General features: G+C 42.4%; 1 protein-coding gene across 6 annotated transcripts in view; it reads right to left on the reverse strand.

The window, feature by feature from the left end:
• Positions 1 to 10922: 10922 nt before the first annotated feature.
• LOC138299651 (myb-related transcription factor, partner of profilin-like) overlaps positions 10923 to 18207 on the reverse strand; it is a 170764-nt gene continuing 163479 nt past the window's right edge. For all 6 annotated transcript variants that reach the window (XM_069238107.1, XM_069238105.1, XM_069238106.1 and 3 more), the window contains 2 exons: positions 16864 to 17134; positions 10923 to 14606 (listed from right to left, as the gene is read on the reverse strand). In XM_069238107.1, coding sequence (XP_069094208.1) covers positions 13699 to 14606; positions 16864 to 17134 — 1179 coding nt within the window. In that variant the 3' untranslated portion in view covers positions 10923 to 13698. The remainder of the gene's footprint in view (positions 14607 to 16863; positions 17135 to 18207) is intronic.

Below are 18207 nucleotides of genomic sequence, written 5' to 3' on the forward strand. Positions count from 1 at the left end.
CTAGGAAGGTATTCAAATGCTTAAAGTAGGCACATGATAGGAAGCACTCCATGGGCAGAGCCTTATCGAAATAGGTTTTCCCTTCAAATTTGAAACCAAGGAGGTGGTAACCCTCTGGGTGGACAGGAAGCAGCCTGAAAGCAGACTCCACATTTGCTTTCGCCATCAAAGCACCTCTCCCCAATGACCACACTTTCACTACAGCATCTTCCACAGATGCGTAACCCACTGCACAATCTTCTGGGTGTATTCCGTTGTTTACTGATTCGCCCTCTGCAGCCGGAGACCGGGGAAACACTTTGCAGCTGTGAAAGGGCAGGAGCCCTTTTAATTAAACTCGTGCTCTCGCTGTCGCGGGAAGAGCTTTGCAAGCCGGAGACCGGGGAAACACTGTGCAGCTGTGAAAGGGCAGGAGCCCTTTAAATTAAACTCGCGCTCCCGCCGCGCGGGAAGCGCTTTGCAAGCCGGAGACCGGGGAAACACTTTGCAGCTGTGAAAGGGCAGGAGCCCTTTAAATTAAACTCGCGCTCCTGCCGTCGCGGGAAGCGCTTTGCAAGCCGGAGACCGGGGAAACACTTTGCAGCTGTGAAAGGGCAGGAGCCCTTTAAATTAAACTCGCGCTCCCGCCGTCGCGGGAAGCGCTTTGCAAGCCGGAGACCGGGGAAACACTTTGCAGCTGTGAAAGGGCAGGAGCCCTTTAAATTAAACTCGCGCTCCCGCCGTCGCGGGAAGCGCTTTGCAAGCCGGAGACCGGGGAAACACTTTGCAGCTGTGAAAGGGCAGGAGCCCTTTAAATTAAACTCGGGCTCCCGCCGTCGCGGGAAGCGCTTTGCAAGCCGGAGACCGGGGAAACACTTTGCAGCTGCGAAAGGGCAGGAGCCCTTTAAATTAACCTCGGGCTCCCGCCGTCGCGGGAAGCGCTTTGCAAGCCAGAGACCGGGGAAACACTTTGCAGCTGTGAAAGGGCAGGAGCCCTTTAAATTAACCTTGCGCTCCCGCCATCGCGGGAAGCACTTTGCAAGCCGGAGACCGGGGAAACACGTTGCAGCTGTGAAAGGGCAGGAGCCCTTTAAATTAAACTCGCGCTCCTGCCGCGCGGGACGCGCGCGGGCGTCGCCCGGGCGAAGCCCCGGCCAATCGCGGGCCCGTCCTTGCCCGTCATTGCCCGGAAGAGGCTGGGCTGGGCCCCCCCCCTTTCACTTGCCCTCTGAGGGCCCCAGCTCATAAAGGAAAGTGAAATACTAACTGGAACGGAGAACTATCGTCCTTCCTGACCCGGCCAGCAGCGTCTTTTTGGGAACTTCGGGACTCGCCTTCAGCCTTTGTTGGGATATCAAGACCAGGAACATCTCAGGAGCTACCACACGCGGGACAAATAAGTGACAATCTATTCTTTTATTCATTCTTTTTCTTATCTTCCTTCTTTTTAATCCTAACTTATATCCAAATAGATTGTTACCCCTCGGCAAAGTGTTCTCTATACACATCACTTTCTGCTAGATTGTTTAACTACTTTAGCTGGGTTGGTGTTAACCTGGCTTACACAACTAATAAATATCCCATTTAAAAGGCACAGTCTGGTTGAAACTATAGCCTATTAGCTTGCCGTTCTTACTCATTTGGAACTGTCTCCACTCTCACTTTTGGTTATCTAAAACCTTAAGTCTCCTTTCACACCTCGGGACTGCTGTTCCTTCTGCTGGCCTCCACGTCTCCCCTCCGCCGTCACCTGACATCGCGACCGCTGTGTGGGGGGAGCGTTTGACGGGACAGGACGGGACTACATTACCTAGGTCCCCTTGCACCCTGGAAGCGGAACCAACGCATTTTGCGTGCCCGAAGGCGCTATTAAACTGGTCCTGCCCCTGGCTGAGCGGGACCGCGCGCGGGCCGCGCCGGGCTAAGCCCGGGTAGAGGGCAGGCCGTTGTGTAGCCGTCACGGGGCCGGAAGGGGTCGGGTTGGGCCAATTCGCTAAGCTGTTAATTGCTTCTATTTTAACGCTTTAAGTAAGCTGTATACTTGGGCTCCATTTAATTGAATTATTGTGCCTTTTGGGTCATATACACTTGCTGTTCTGTGTTATTGTCGATATATGTAGGTGCCCTATACTTTGTTACGATATAAAAGCTCTGTGTAGGGCAGGGTTATAAAATACTAGACAGTCCATCGAGTATTCTATCAATACTAGTAGTGGTTGTTATATACGTGAGGGTGGTGGAGAATGGCTAAAAATATTTCCACCCTGGATAATTACTTAGTTAAAATGGTGAGCAAGATAAACATTGATAGAAGTAAATCCTTAGGGAAGGAGTCCACCTCAGAAATGTTTTCTTCTGTAGACGATGGTAGCGGTTCTATTATGGTGGATCCCCCTAATATTGAAGCTTTCCTTTTGGAAAACTCAGCCATTTTGCCCTTAGTTTTAGAACCACCAATCCAAGACCCATTGGAGCCCCCAAGTGAGTCTGTATTGTCTAACTCTCCTCCTAAGAGAGCTGTTAGAAAATGCAGAAAAACGCAAATAAAGCGGGGGAACATACATCTTAAACCAACGATAGAATATGGTCATAGAAGTAATGTAGCTAATAACGAGATTATAATTAATAAGGACGATGTGAATTGTGATCTCTTGGGTCACATCGCTAAGCTATTTGAGGAAAAACTAATCCATATGACTAAACCTCTTATGGAAAAAATTGAAGTGTTATCTACGGAGGTATCTAGGTTGGGTGGTCTTTTAGATAAGATGTGTAAGGAACAGACTATGAAACAGTCTGAGCTACCCGTCCAATCTGGTAGCTCTGCACAATTGGTTGTAGCACAGAGGTCATGTTTACCAGAATCTAGGGAACCTCCATGTATGGTGGATAGTACCTCTCATATGAAAGCAGCTGCATCCAATACCGTGAGGTACACTACTCCCGAGAACAGACCAAATCATATTAATCTCCCACCTGATTGTGAACCATATGTCATAGTCCTTTCGAATGTTCCTCCCTTAGACCCAACAGCAATTAAGTTCCGTGAGGAATCACATGATTCTCTCAAATGGAAATCAGTTGCTTGGCTAAACAAAAATTGTGGTTTCCCCCCACATCTATCCGATCATATACTGTCTACTAGACGGGTATCATGGATCAGAAACGTGAGAAAAAAATGTAAGGGGGATTGTGTAATTGTTAATTTTAGGCACCCTCAACATGTTGCGACTGTTCTTCTCAGAGCAGCTTCTCTGGATCTAGAGGAGTCTGACGTGGGTGTGCACCCTCTGGGTTATTTTTATAGACATCTAGCCAGTACATCAGAATTTTCTAAAAAACACAGACTCTTGACTAATAGAAGAAACACAAATTTTTATATTCCAATTGAAAATAGATTTTCGGTACTGAGTACTTTGGATGAAAACGATTGACTCCCACGAGCAGGGGAACCTATCACAGAAATGTTAGTATATACCCAGACGTGGGAGCAAAAACAGAGTATAGAATATTTAGAACCGAAACTTTTAGTACCTTCGAGCCCCAGAAACTCATGGACAGTTAAATTGGTAAATAGCGTTAAATCCCCTTATTCTATTTTGAGTGAGGTAACCAGTTTGGGCGTACCTGATAAGTGCCTCACAGTGACAATGGAGGTTAATGATGTTAGTAAAGACTATAATCAAGACAAAGAGTTAAATCCTTTAGTCAAACTAGAGGATGTTACAGAAAAAGACAACTTACCCGTAGTATTAGATTCACCCCGTGTAAAAGGGAAATCAAATATTAGACTGATATCTTGGAATATAGCTGGCTTAGCCAGGAACCTTGAGGACGTGGTATGGTGTTCCTATATTGAAAATTACGATATCATATTCCTACAGGAAACTTGGATGGTAGAAACCCCCCATAGGTTGGGGTATAAAACATACTGTTCTTATGCTATTCCATCAACTAGAGGTAGAGCCTCAGGGGGGCTGGTTATCTGGGTTAAAGTGACTCTAGAAATAGCTGTCACCCAATTATCCATCCCCTCTCTGGACCTACTAGGCCTTAAAATTGATACAAGAGGGAAAGAAACTATATATTTAATAAATATATATAATAGACCATCCTCATCTAACAAGGAATCAGAGGTGGTAGAACTCTTGGATTCCCTTTTAGATTCATTAGGAGATAATGTGAAGGTGTTAGTTGGTGGGGATTTTAACTGTAAATATGAGCCTGTCTTGGGGTTGGAAAAATTGCTTGATGAACAAGATGCTGCTAATGATATCTTGCCCTTAGAATCTGCAAGTTCAGCTAAAAGCACTAAAGCCGCCCTACAGATTTTACAGTTGGCTGTGGTACATGATCTAAGGGCTTGTAATGGTCGATTCCGATCAGACAGACCAGCAGCTCCAACCTATTTTAAGGGAAATTCCAGGTCACATATAGATTTTGTAATGGCTACCCGGAATATATGGGATTTCAAGATAGACCATAGGATGGAGAGTGATCATTTCCCCCTCCAACTATGGCTAGACTCTCAATCATTTATTATTAGATCCGAAGAAGAGACCCTATTAAATACCACGGTCGCGGAGCTAGAGGTAACCAATAACAGGCGTGCTCTAAGATGGCCATATATCTTGGGAACAGAAAAGACGCTGATAAATATTTACAATGTATTTACTGAAACGGTAGGAGACTTACAGTCAGCATTAGTGGGAACACAAGGTGTTCTTGATTTACATCTTAAGCTGGTAGATGCACTAACCCCACTAGTGAGTAAAATTTATAAAAAAGATGGTAATAGGATAAGGAACCATCTTGAGACAGCGAACCCATGGTATAATAAAGATTGTCGAATAGCAAAATCAAGACTGATCCAGGCAGTAAAATCCGGGAACTGTTTGGATATAAAAAGCAGTAGACTAACCTACAAAAACACTATGGCCCAAGCTAAAAAAGTATGGGATGAAAGTCTTTGGGAGGATCTCTTGAGTGCAGCTAAGTTACGGGATCAGAGCATGTTCTGGAATTTAATCGCTAAGGGAAACAAGCAGGGTAGATCAACAAAGGATATTTTTTTAGATGAAAATACTTGGTGTGATCACTTCACTAAGCTCTATGCTAACAAAAAGGAGAGTTTGCCCTTCGGTGACTATGAGACAAACTTAGAAATGAGTATCGCTCCATTATCTTTTAGTTTAGAAGAAACTAATAAGGCTTTATTAGCTGTGAAAATGGGCAAAGCCCCAGGCCCTGATAAAATTCCTGGCGATCTACTAAAATATGATGTGGATGTGTGGGGGCCTTATATAAATTACCTGAGTAATTCCATTGTGGCAGGCACACCGATCCCCGATTCATGGAAAGGGGCAGAAATCACAACAATTTTTTAAAAAGGTGATCGCTATGATCCAAGCAATTATCGCCCAATAAGTTTAATAGACACTTTTCAAAAGATATATGCCAGACACATTTTAAATAGTTTTAGATTGGATTGAAGAGACTAAAATAATAACGAAATATCAGGCTGGTTCTAGAATAAAAATCAGTACGGTTGACCAGGTGTTTAGGTTTATGTGCATCTGTTGGAAGTATATAAACATAAGGAAGGGTAGTCTCTATGTGGCATTTGGGGATCTAAGGGCCGCCTTTGATCTTGTTCCTCGCAATTTGTTGTGGATTACACTAAGGAACATGGCGGTCCCTGGGGAACTACTTAAAGAACTTATCAAGCTACACACAGGGAACTATGCAAAAATTAGATGGGGAAAAGAAGGTGAAACCTCAAGGGCCATACCTGTAGACCATGGTGTGCGCCAAGGTTGCGTGTTAGCACCTACACTCTTCTCATTATATGTTAATGATATTCCGAGCTATTTAAGGAATTGTGTACATGACTCCCCGAAGCTAGGTGGTGAGCCGGTTACGGCATTATTATTTGCCGATGATACCATCCTTATTTCTCAAACTCCGAGAGGTTTGCAAAATTTGGTGGATTCTTTCCAGAAGTATTGTGTGGGGAAGGGGTTAGAAATAAATCCTACCAAAACTAAGTATATGTCCATAAACCCCAAGAAATCCCTCAGGAATAATCTGTCCTTGGAGAATCAAAAACTGGAACAGGTAGGGAGTTTTAATTATCTGGGGTTAATGCTGGATAGTAACCTGTCCTGGAAAGGACAGATGGATAAAAGCATCTTATCCCTTAAACAAAACTCAATGCCTATTTTAAAAGTACACGGAGCTAGTTATTCTAAAGCAATTTCACCGGCACTTGAAGTATATAAAGCAAAGGCCCAATCGGCTGCCCTTTATGGTGCTGAACTCTGGGGCTACTATTGTAACAATAACTTTGGAAAAACGGAAAACCACTTTGTACGAAGGCTACTCAAAATACCGACAAGAACTCCTCTAGTCCCTGTTTTCCTTGATATTAACCTTAAAAAAGCAGACTATCAAGCATTATTAAGACCACTGCTGTATTGGGTTAGGTTATGGGTAACCCCGGAGTTGAGTGATTACAAGAGTGGATTGACTGAATTAACTCAGATAGATGGTCATATGAATACTCCTTGGTTAAAATATGTATCTAAGTGGTATGAGAGATTAGGTTTATCACAACTATGGGAAGTTCCTCAGAATATGACAACATGTACCAGGAAACATGTAAAGGACACCTTTTGGTCTTATGTCAACGGAGAGCTATTGCATAGCTCATCAATTGGTATTTTGACTTTGAATTTTTTGAACATAAAAGATACACCTAATTTCGAACAATTTTTGGATGAGATCGGTCCTCCACTGGCAAAAACACTATACTTACAGTTTAGGTATGGGGTCTTACAGACTAATGCATACACATGCAATTGGGGAGGGGTAAAAGGTTGTGAATTGTGCACTCTCTGTACTCTAGGGGCTAAAGAAGATGTTGTTCATCTACTCTTCTTTTGCCCAGTATATAAGAAACCAAGGGATCGTTGGATCAAACCCGTTTGTAAATATGTGGGGGTTAGATCCTACAAAGAAGCAGAGCGCATATTCCAGTCTAATACTTCACAATTAGTGGTGTTTGGCACGAGTAGATTTTTATTCAATGTGTACCTTATTAGAAAACGACTTGGTCACAAACTGTAATATTTTGTTAGGTGGCCCGCTCTTTCCCTTCCTTGTATAGGTATATGATGCACTGTTCCTTCGAGCCAAGTTAATTAGTTTTTTAGTTCTGGCTTTTAATTAATTTATAAATTGTTATTTATATTTTTATATGCGGTACTGCTTAATCATGGAGACATCCATATATTTCTTGCCAATTGTATGTATTGTATCTTATATTTAATTGTAAAATGTATATATGTATGCTGTATTTATCTCTTGTCTTGACTTTTATGGCAATATTTGCCGAAATAAAGTTTAACGAACGAACAAACGATTCGCCCTCTGGGAAAGATAGGAGGTGGATAAGTCTGAATTTTCCCTGCTCCTTCTTGGGTACCACTCCTAGAGGTCAGATTACCAGGGTCTGGGGGGCCGACTCCCTGAAAAGGGGCTTCATCTCTCCCCAGCTCTTTTTCTTTGTTGATGTTTTCTCATATTATTTCAGGGTGCTCACTCCCCAAGTACATTTATCCTTGTCATATTTGAAACATACGATACCCTTTCCCTGCCTGAGTTCCCTTCCGGTTCCCATGAAAGGAGTGGTCGCTCTTTCCGACCAGCTCTTGGCCTTCCTTGCTATCAGCATCTTGTGGATGTAGCCTCTTTGTCCCATTCCATGTCTGGGTGTGCCTGCATTACTAGACTGAAACCCTTATCATTATCTAACCATGTGTCCCCGACAAACTGCCTTCGATCCTTGTGTATCTTTGACTCATATAGCCATTAGTCTTTTGCGCAGTGCAGAAATGTCTCTACTATGATACATGCCATAATCCTAAATGTGTCAAGCCAGTTATCAAAGCTCTTCTCCTCTTCCTTCTTGTCTACAGTGGCCAAATCGAGGCCCTCCTCTTATAACCAGGAGTGAAAATATATCAATGAATTCCCTCTGCCAAATATGCTCCTTGACTGCTAACGGTATCATACTAGCTAAGCCTGGTGCTCTGGCGACCATGTAGGGCCTCCCTAGACTGCCTCTTTTGTATGCCTCTGGGGCCAGCACCCCTGTAGTTGAGCTGCCCAATTGTGTTGCTTTGGCCCCTGTGTCAGCGCCCCATACCTATATAGGCAGTGTCCCAGTGCTTGTCGACGGTAGGTCTTCCTCCACCCTTTCTGTGATGGGCACCACCCACTATATACCTCCACACCTGTGGATGTAGCGCTCTTGCCCGGGGAGCCTGTTGCTACATTGCTTCCCTTGGGTGTCACTGCCTCGCCCCCACTCATCGCGCCCGACCCCCCTGACCCCGTTTTGCAAACAGCAATGGCGCAAAGGACTTTAAACATTCCTGTACAATAGCGCTGATTTGCTCACCATTGCTTGTCTTCGCTTGCTTTTTGGGTGCCGGTACCCCCATGCCAGAGGTTCTCCTGCATCTTTCCTGCCACCTCTGCTTCTGTTTCACTGACGTATCTTTGGTTCGTCAGCTTTTAGTTTTTTAATATTCGTGGGCCTATTTGCATGGTCACAAGGACACTGTTTGTCACTAAGGGGATGAACAAACACCATTTTGCCCTAAATCTGTGAGTAAACTACTCCATGACCATTAACCCCACCCTCCACAAAGGTTAGATTGCTCTTGCACTTGTTTGCTTAGTTAGTGAAGGGCTGCTCGCAGCGTGCATGAGTTTGGTGTCATAATTCAAGCACTTAAAGCGACTGGATCATACCATCTACCTTTGTTTATCAACACTGGTACAACTTTTCTGATTTAATCTGTATGGTGACCTGATTATCTTAATCACAATATAGTTCCATATTGTTTAGTTTCACTTGTCCAGGTACAATGCAACCCTATGTATAATTCAATATTATATTACTGAAGCTTTTACATCATTCGAAGTGCACCTGTTAGGATTTGAAATGTATAGATAAACTGTGAGCCAAATATATTGCATAGGATATTTGTGTTTCGGAAACAAAAATAAAACTAGCCACTGTTTCATTAGTAGAGATCGAGACACAGACATTCAATACTTCATCGTGCCCTTATCTAAGATTTACCAGTCTACTCCCGGGGAACCCAGATGGCCAAATCAATGGGGCTCCTCATCTGCGCTTGTCTTACACTGTTAGATTTTTCAATCTGTCAAGTTTTCATGCATGTAAATTCACTTTTTTTTTTTTTTTATAACTGGAATTAGTCAGTTCATTGTGTTTTTGGGCTACACATAAATCAGCTTAAAACTACGCGCATTCAATCTTTAGACGTACTTGGCATGTCAGAAACTAATATCTTTAAACGTACGTTTCATGCATGTGAAAATATTTTTCCTGCATCTGATTTCCTGCTTACTGTCTCAGTAGAACAAAAGAGCCACTTACATCATTATTCAATCTCTAAGCCCCCTTCATTCTAACAGTACCTATATACAGCGGACCATACAAAATGCGCAGTATTGGGAGACCTCCTTCTTACTTCACAAATTTACCAGTCAGAAAATCACTATCATATATGGCAGCATTGTATTATTAAAGGTACTATTTTTTCAATCCATAGAATTGTCCAGCAGGTGGCACTAAAGTTCTTCTTATCAGATATTATTATACTTAAAACCCGATTTATCTCTTGGTGGTTGCATACAGACCGCCCATAATCGTTTTTCAGCTATCCGCCGTTGTGACGGTCTGCTCGCCCTATTTAGATGTCATCAGTATGTGACGGATGAAACTCAATCAAACCTCCGCCATCTCCATCGCTCTTCTCTCACCTCAGAATACTACGTAAGTGGAGTATTTGCTGAAAAGCAGCTGATGGAGACATTTCTGCCGGAACTGTACTCGCCAGATTATGACTGGTTTTTTGTCACCATACCCACGTCAGTTGTACCTCTACACCGAACCTGGCAGTCTCATATCACTAAAAGGGAACAACACAGCTCACCTACATTTCGTAACAGATCTTTCACCATGAATCTGATGTTGCAAGGCTGTGCTTACCTGTTATTTAATATGGATGACGAGCCGCAATGTCGCCGACCTAATCGAGAGTGGTTTTTCTTTTTAATTCTTAAAACTCCCCGTTCCAAAATGCTAGGTTTTGACTTGAAATATCAAATTTTGTAAATATATTTTTAATTAAACATTTTTTTGGGGGTCTTTTTTCTGCATTCTAATGTTTACTAACAGCCTTTACAAATATAACAACCATTTGCAATGCAATGCGTCTCGCATTTGCTTGAGTTAGAGTAATTGGCGTTGTAAATTCATAATTGGACTTTCCTTGCCACATAAATTGGTCAACCCTGCCTCATAATTTGGTCTTTTCCTGCCACATATTTCCAGTCGCCCTGCATATAACTAAAGCACTTCCATTTACCTTCTTTCTCTGTCTGCAGCCAAAAATGAAAAATTTGCCACTTAGCATCCTAATTTGAATCTGCCATGCTAATTCCAAAGGAATACCACTTTCACCACCCCACCATCAGAGTTGCTGGCTGGCTAACACCATTCCCAAAACAAGACAGACATGGAGGAGTAACAAGATAAATAAACTAGAAGGGTCACCCAAACATATCAAGAGTGTTCAAACAGTCATAGTGTAATAAGGATGTTAAGTTGGTCTGAATCATGGTCATAATTGCAATAAGAGATTAATAAGATATATGTAATTCTCATATAAACCCAATAAAAACCTTTTCCAGAAATAAACGTTTGGCATTAGACTGTGATGCTCAGAACAGCCTGTAGAGGATACTACAATGACAATAGCATTTGTAAGAAACATTGCCATGTTACCATATAGTTAGCCCCTAGAGGGCATAACCACATGAAAAGGAAATGACTGAAAGTATTGCAGTGTAACTATTTATTTAGCCCCCAGAGGGAGCAGTGCATTATACATTTTCAGGGCTAACAGGCCTACTGCAATGATAGTACAAAGAAGACCGCAAACAACTTTTAGCTATAAAACAAAAGTTCCAGCCACGAGAGAGGTTAAAAAGAAACTGAATCGAGGGAGGGGTTATTATTTTAGGGTCACCACTAAGTTAGTGTGGGGACCCAGCAATGAGCTAGACAGAAAGAGCAGGCTGTGGTGAAGGTTTTGAAGGTGGTTCCATTGTCTTAGGGCCACCACAAGCTGAATTATGAGCATAAATGTTTTGTAAAAGAATGCCCTGCAAAGCATTATGTGACGACCAAGTGCAGCAAATATTGCAGTATGACTGTAATGTTCAGAACAGCTCCTAGAGAACATTACAATATAAATATAATTTGTACAAAACATGGTCACATAACCATATATTTAGCCCCTAGAGGGTGTAGTGCCTAACACATTTTCCAGGCCTACTACAATACTAAGGCCCTAAGAACACAAACTACTACCAGCTGTAAAACAAAAGTCCCAGCCATAAAAGAGCTTAAAAAGGCACTGAATGGTGGGAGGAGTTATTATTTTGGGGTCCCCACTAACCTAGTGTGGGGACCCAGAGATGACCTAAACGTGCATCATGTTGAACATTTTGCTGGTGGTCCTGTTGTGTAGCCATTTTAGCTATAGTTTCATACATGGTGTTTTAGCAAACTAGGCCTGCCACTGTGCACTTTAACATTGATATGTTTTATTGAACTATACTCTGCCTCTGATTGTCCTTGCATATGTGAGACTAATGTAACTGAGAGAAACAGATGAGATCTGAGTGACCACGATTCCCCTGAGGAGTCACCAATGTCATGCGACCGGTTGCCCCAATCATCCCTACTCTTAGGTGGAGATGAGGCACTACTAGTTAGCCGGAATAAACCTGGATTAGGCTGACAGGTGTCACATGGTGCGTGCTCAGACTCAGTCCCTTGCAGTCTAGGTGATTCTGCCGCCCGAATCCAGTATTCTCATTAGGATAATGAGAACCTATGCAACAGTCCCATTGTCCTAGGACCACCAAAGTATTGAGTTATGGGCAAACATGTTTTGAAAAAGAATGTTCGCAAAGGTTTATGGGGTGAATTTTCCAGAGTGCAGCGAATATTGTAGTATCGGCTCTCCTGTTGTGCCGGGAGAGCCGCATTGCAGATTTCTGTTCTTTTTAGTAAAGCATTTATGAATTATAAGTGTTTTTGGTAAAGCTACGGAGCGTGGAGGGGAGTAAAAATATTAGGAAACATTGTGAGCAATGTGACCAGCGCTCCAATACCACCGATCGAGTTTGCGCTGTTGATGCTGTGAACGTCATGGATGCCATGGAGCACGAAGAGGAGAGACAAAAGAAAAAATAGTTCACCCATACTGAAGTATATCGGCAATCGTGCAATTATCCGTGTAACAGGGTCAGTCTGCAAGGCAGTAACAAAACTGCCCCAAGGCGGGACAAACGTAAAGCAATAACCAATGACATCAAGAGATTTTTGAATGGCAAGCCCATGAACGAGTGAAAGTGATGGGAGTGAGGTAGGTGTGATTAAAAGCCCACAATATTTGCAACAGGTCAAATCGCTTGTGCGCTCGACCTAAAAAAAATTCTAATACAACCTGCTCTGTCCTTGTTTTCCCTCATTACTATCTATTGTCAGTTTGGTGTAATCCTCCGTAAATATGGGGGAAGCACACACAAAATAAGTAATGTTTATTATACTTTGACTGTACTGCTAAAATAAAGCTCTATAAATTCTTATTTGTGCATTTATTATGAGACATACCTTTACATGTGTAGTTGTTTGGTAATACCTATTTTTGTACAGCACCGTGATATTCCCATATCATAAATTAACATATGTTGCATTTCAGTTTACTTGAATTTAATTGGGAAAATGCATAGCCCTTCTTGCCTTTCCTCTTAGCTTACATTTAATTAATCCCTTTTTTCTCTTGCTTTGATTTTTCAGACACTATGATCTTTAAAGTATTGATATTGATATACAAGAATGTATCATGTTATGTCAATGTAATAACTGTATATTTTGTGGCCGGTATTCAAATCAAAGTTAATACATTTTATATTGCGCATGTGAAAATGATATATGAAACCATGTGGTTGTAAAAAACATTTTTTTTTTTTTTAGATAATTTTCTCTCGTAATAAACATAAATTGGATTATACATACATTACATATGTTTTAAAAAAAACAATAGTAAACAAATATAGCTAACAGTTATGTACTGCTAAATTGTGTCTCTTTTATTGGTTTGTACATAAAGTTACTCCTCCTGAAGGGGATTCTCTTCCTCCATGAGCTATTGTAGCTCAGGCACCTCAACAAATGAAGGGATGGCTTTTTTTTTTTAGGGGTATGGGCATAAGAGCAGACATCTGTGCGGAAGGTGTAAGGGAAATTTACTTAGGTAAGTGGGTGTTTGGGAGCTGCCGAGATAGTTTTGGTGCATTTGGAATGGTTGCATGTTTGAGTGAGTGTGTGTGTGTGTTGTGCTGGCTTCAGGTGTGGTGGTGGTTTGGGTGGGTCTTTGGGTGTTTGGGTGGGGTGAGGTTGTGGTTTTGGATGGGTGTGGCTTTGAGTGGATGCTTTGGGGAGGATGTTTTGGGGTATATGCTTGTGTGAGGCTAGGGGTTTTGGTGGTTGTTTTGGTGAGGAAGTGGTTTTGGCAAGAAGCTTGGTAGACGGTGAGGGTGTTCCTATAGGTGGGTGTTGGTATATGGGTGTGTCTGTCTGTGTGTCAGTGGGATATGTGGTAGTGGTTGTGATTTGTGATGGATGAATGGGTGTATGTGAGTCTGTGAGTTGGATGGTTCTGTAGTGGTGGTGCTTTGTGTTGTGTTGGAGTCTTTTGTTTTGTGTTTATGTATGCGTTTTGTTTGGTGGATGGGTGATGCTGTGGGTGAATGTTTGCGTTTGCGTTTTGCTTTGTGTGTGTGGGGGTGTGTGGGTATAGTGTTGGAGTCTGAAGTTGGGATTGTTTGGAACGAGGAGATTAGTGGGGGGATGGTGGGTGGAGGATGAGTTTGGGAGCAGTAAGGGTCCAGAGATGGAGAGGCAGGTGGTATTGGGTGGCAGGCTGTGCTGTCTGAAGGGGCTTTGCTCCTGCCCAAGCCTCTCTGTATTGCAGACACAGCATAGTGTATACCATCCAGGAACGCTACTAACTGGGTGAGTTGCTGGCTTATTCCTTGGATGGCACACAACAGTGCAGTCTGGCCTACAGAGAGGCCTCGCAACAGATCAACAGCCTCTTCAGAAAGCACTGCTGGATGGACAGGAGCAGAAGAGGCACCTGGGGTGAAAGAGACTCCAGCCTTTTTGGAGGCTGGGTGTTGGCCTACACTGGGTGCAGAGGGAAGGGTGCTGATGGATCTGGTGGTGGACAAGGTAGTAAGCCCCATAGATGGTCTTGGGTCTACCATCATTTGGGGCTGGTCCGATATGGAGGCTTCTGATTCTGAAGACGTTGTGGCTTCCTCTCCAGCCCCGTCACCCTCTGTGCCGCTGGCTCCCTCCGTCTCAGTGCTGCCACCTTCAGATTCCCAGCGGACATCCTGTTCCCCACCATCTTGGCCAACGTCTCTTTCACTAGTTCGGGAGAATGCTTACAAGAGAAAGAAAAATACTTTCATTTATTGTAGCACTGTTTTCCTCAAATTTTTCAGTGCACTTCAATAGTCATAACATTTGCTGATGATGTTTTACCCTGGCACAAATATGATGATGGCTCTGTTACTCGTATTGCATTACAACATTGTGCTATGTATGGCTCTTTTATTGAGTCAGAAAGAATATCATGACTTAAGGTTCTGAGGCAGTTTACTTTACTTGGAAACAACATGTCAAGTGTAAACATAACTTTTCTATACTTATACTAAGCACCGAAGGTGGGCTCCTCAAGGCCAGAGGCTAGGTAGCATGGTTTGTTTAATTTAACATGCATATTTAATGTGTAAAGGTGTTGAACTACTTCATGCAACCTAACAATAATTTTATTCTAGTGTAAGACTAGCATTCCCACATACTAACACTGGCTAACTTTATTCATCACAATGATGGTTCATTTCTGTATACGGAAATGCAAGAAGGATGCTTATTTCACTTTTTTCTATTACAATGTTACATTCTCTAAATCAAAAGGTCAAAAATCATCATCTGCTGCTGCACCTGGGGTATGATTTTCAGACATCCTGGAAAGTATATTTATGAGAGACAGTGTAGAATGGAGCCTGGTGTTGAGGGAAGTGGAGTATGCTGGCAGGATGGTGCGGGTGGACCTGGTACCTTGTCTTTCAAATGGGAATGGACAATACGGACACAAAGGAAGCTGACACCAGGTCTCCTTTGAGGAATATCTCACTAGGCAGGCAGGACACACACTTCAGAGGGATAAGGAAACTCACAAAACAAGTTTTCTGTGGCCAAAGGTACATTTTACCCACCACTAGACTACCAATAGTTGTATTGACAGGATCCTCTAAATGTAAAATCACATCACTAGTGGCCCTGTAAAGACCTGAAGGACAGTCATGCAGTCTGAAACTAAAAGTAAGGGCTGACCTAATTTCCTTCACTCTAGAACCCCAGCATATCTCCATGGGTGACCCAATGAACCTTATGAATGATTTACAGGGACAACAAAAGTGTCCATCTGCACAACTAAGTATTAAGCAGTCCCACGCCCACCCACTAATCCTCCCTGCCACAGCTCTACACAAGGTCCAAAACACTAGTAGATAGTCTTACTATAAAGTGCAGACTTTGACAAAATGTAGCTAAATTGTGAGATTGTAAACAACAGGAGACTGGGACAGAGATGTAAAGTCTATCACCTAAAGGTACATGCTGCTGGAATTGACTTTCATCTCCAAATTATCACAATTAGTGGGGTCATTTCAGTACAGGTAAATTGAAAAATCAGCGTTTGAAGTAGGTTATGTTTAAACTGTACATGTTCACTAAAATAGGAGCCTATCTTCTAGCAAATCTCTTAAAGCATTACATTTGTCCATACCTCACATTTATGTTTGATGGAAAGAAAAGAAGTCTCATACATTACACTTTGATATACCTTTTATATTCACATTATATGTATAAAACCTGTTTGAAAGAATTTGCTTAGTGTGCCCTGAAAGGAACTAGACCATAATCTAAGTGGTAACTTACACTACACTATAACTGATGCTCCTTAGAACATCAGAGGCAATACATGCATGCACACGTATTATGACTGAATCCTATAAAGTAATTTATGCTTTGTTGATAGTGTCTGTGTACGTATATGCACGGCAGATGTGCAATTGGTACAATAATAGTTTCCAGAAGCTATGTACATTCACCAAAAACGAGACAGAAGAAGATAAAGTAATCAAGATAAGGGTATCCAATTCTATTGGATATGAAAACCAGAATAAATATATGCTAACTACCATAGTAATATATTAATGTGGGAATTTAGGACTATTTTTGACAATATTGTTGTGGCAAATGTAAATTAATTTCTAAAACCACCTTCTCTTTAAAAAAAATTGTCTTCCACTTATGAAACTTCAAAACATCGAACTGCACAGTCTAAGAGTCAGCAAATGACAGATGTTGCAGTTTTGTAAACAATTATATGTATCTTCAAAGCTTATCTAATATTTCATATGCTTCATGAGAATTGCCTTGGGCATTAATACAGTTGTGATCAGGTGCATTCAATGGAATATATGTATTGCTGATCATACAGCATCCCTCACATTATACCTATTTTCAAAAGGTAGACTTCATATTGTTTTAAATGTGGCTTGGGTAGCAATACGTTTTTGATCCTAAAAAAACATTATTAATCATACAACACCATACAACCTTACACTCACCCCCTTGTTGTTTCTCCCTGGCCCTCAGCTCCTCATCAAGCTGTGGATAGGCCACTGCCAATATGCGGGCCATTAAGGGGGTCAGGGTGCGTCGCACCCGCTTCCGCTCCCGAGAGGACTTTCCAAGCTGGACCTCTGCTGTTATTTTGGTCCAGCGCCGCAGGTCCTCCCACCGCTTCCGGCAGTGCAGGCTACGGCGCTCATGGACTCCGAGGGCCTGCAATTTCCTTGCGGTGGCCAGCCAGATTTTCTTTTTCTGATGGGGGCTGACCTACACATAACACAAAAACAAGAAAAACAAAAATCATATGTAAATCTGACCCCATTAAATATGTCAAAAGAAAAATGCAGGATGCATTTATTTTTAAAAAGTAAACAACATGTACCATGTTTTATTCCTAAGGATGCATTTTAAATACAAATCTTAATTTTATTTATTACAAAATTTGTATAATTCTTGACATATACATTTAAAATATATAAACATTATGTATATCAATATACAGATAAATAACACTTTAAAAGTATTCTTCATTTAAACACATTGCATATAAAAGATGTGAACAGGATACGGCCTATATATAAATAATATACATCTTTAACTTTCGGTGGACGCTGTGTGTGTGTGTGTGGGGGGGGGGGTCGGGGGGGTGCCATAACCTAGTGCATTTTATCGTAGATTTTTCAATAGATATATTGAAAACCGTCCTGCATCTCCTTCATTGCCTGTGTGTGTGTAAAATACCTATTTCTAAAGAGAGAAAAGGGGTAAGATTTGTTACACCATGACTTCCTTGAGAGGTCTCCAGAGTCCATGTGCTAGACTGCCCAAAATCACCGTTACTACTTAGGGTTTGGGTGAGGTACTGTCAGAGAGAAGGGAGGTTTGGGCCGACAGCTTCTAACTGGCGTAGGAGTAACTCAGTCACTTTTGAACAAAAGAGTTACCACCTCTAATCCAGCAGTCTCGCTGAGAGGCGCACGCCATTCACGACAGGGGTGTCCCTGTTCCCTTCCCCAAGGGCACAAGCACAGGAGCTGGCCGCTGGGCTGGACCAATTCTGTGTTTCCTGTTTGAGAGAGCGCGGACAGGGACAAACGTTAGTGCTGCAACCCAGCGAGAGCAGCTTTCTGCTCCTGCCGGATGGTAGGAAAGAAGACATGCCTGCCTGTATTCTTGCAGGCCGGGAATCAAGGGGCCACAGCATGGCATAAAAAGGGGAATTGCAGGCCCTCTCTCGCCATTAATGTTTCAACGGCCCCTGGGATGGGGTACTCAGGGTAATAAGGAGGAGCAGTGAAGGGGGGTTAGCAAGCCCCCACCCCTTCATTTTTAACTCAGCT

Source organism: Pleurodeles waltl, chromosome 6 (genome assembly GCF_031143425.1).
Source record: "Pleurodeles waltl isolate 20211129_DDA chromosome 6, aPleWal1.hap1.20221129, whole genome shotgun sequence".
Classification (NCBI taxonomy): domain Eukaryota; kingdom Metazoa; phylum Chordata; class Amphibia; order Caudata; family Salamandridae; genus Pleurodeles; species Pleurodeles waltl.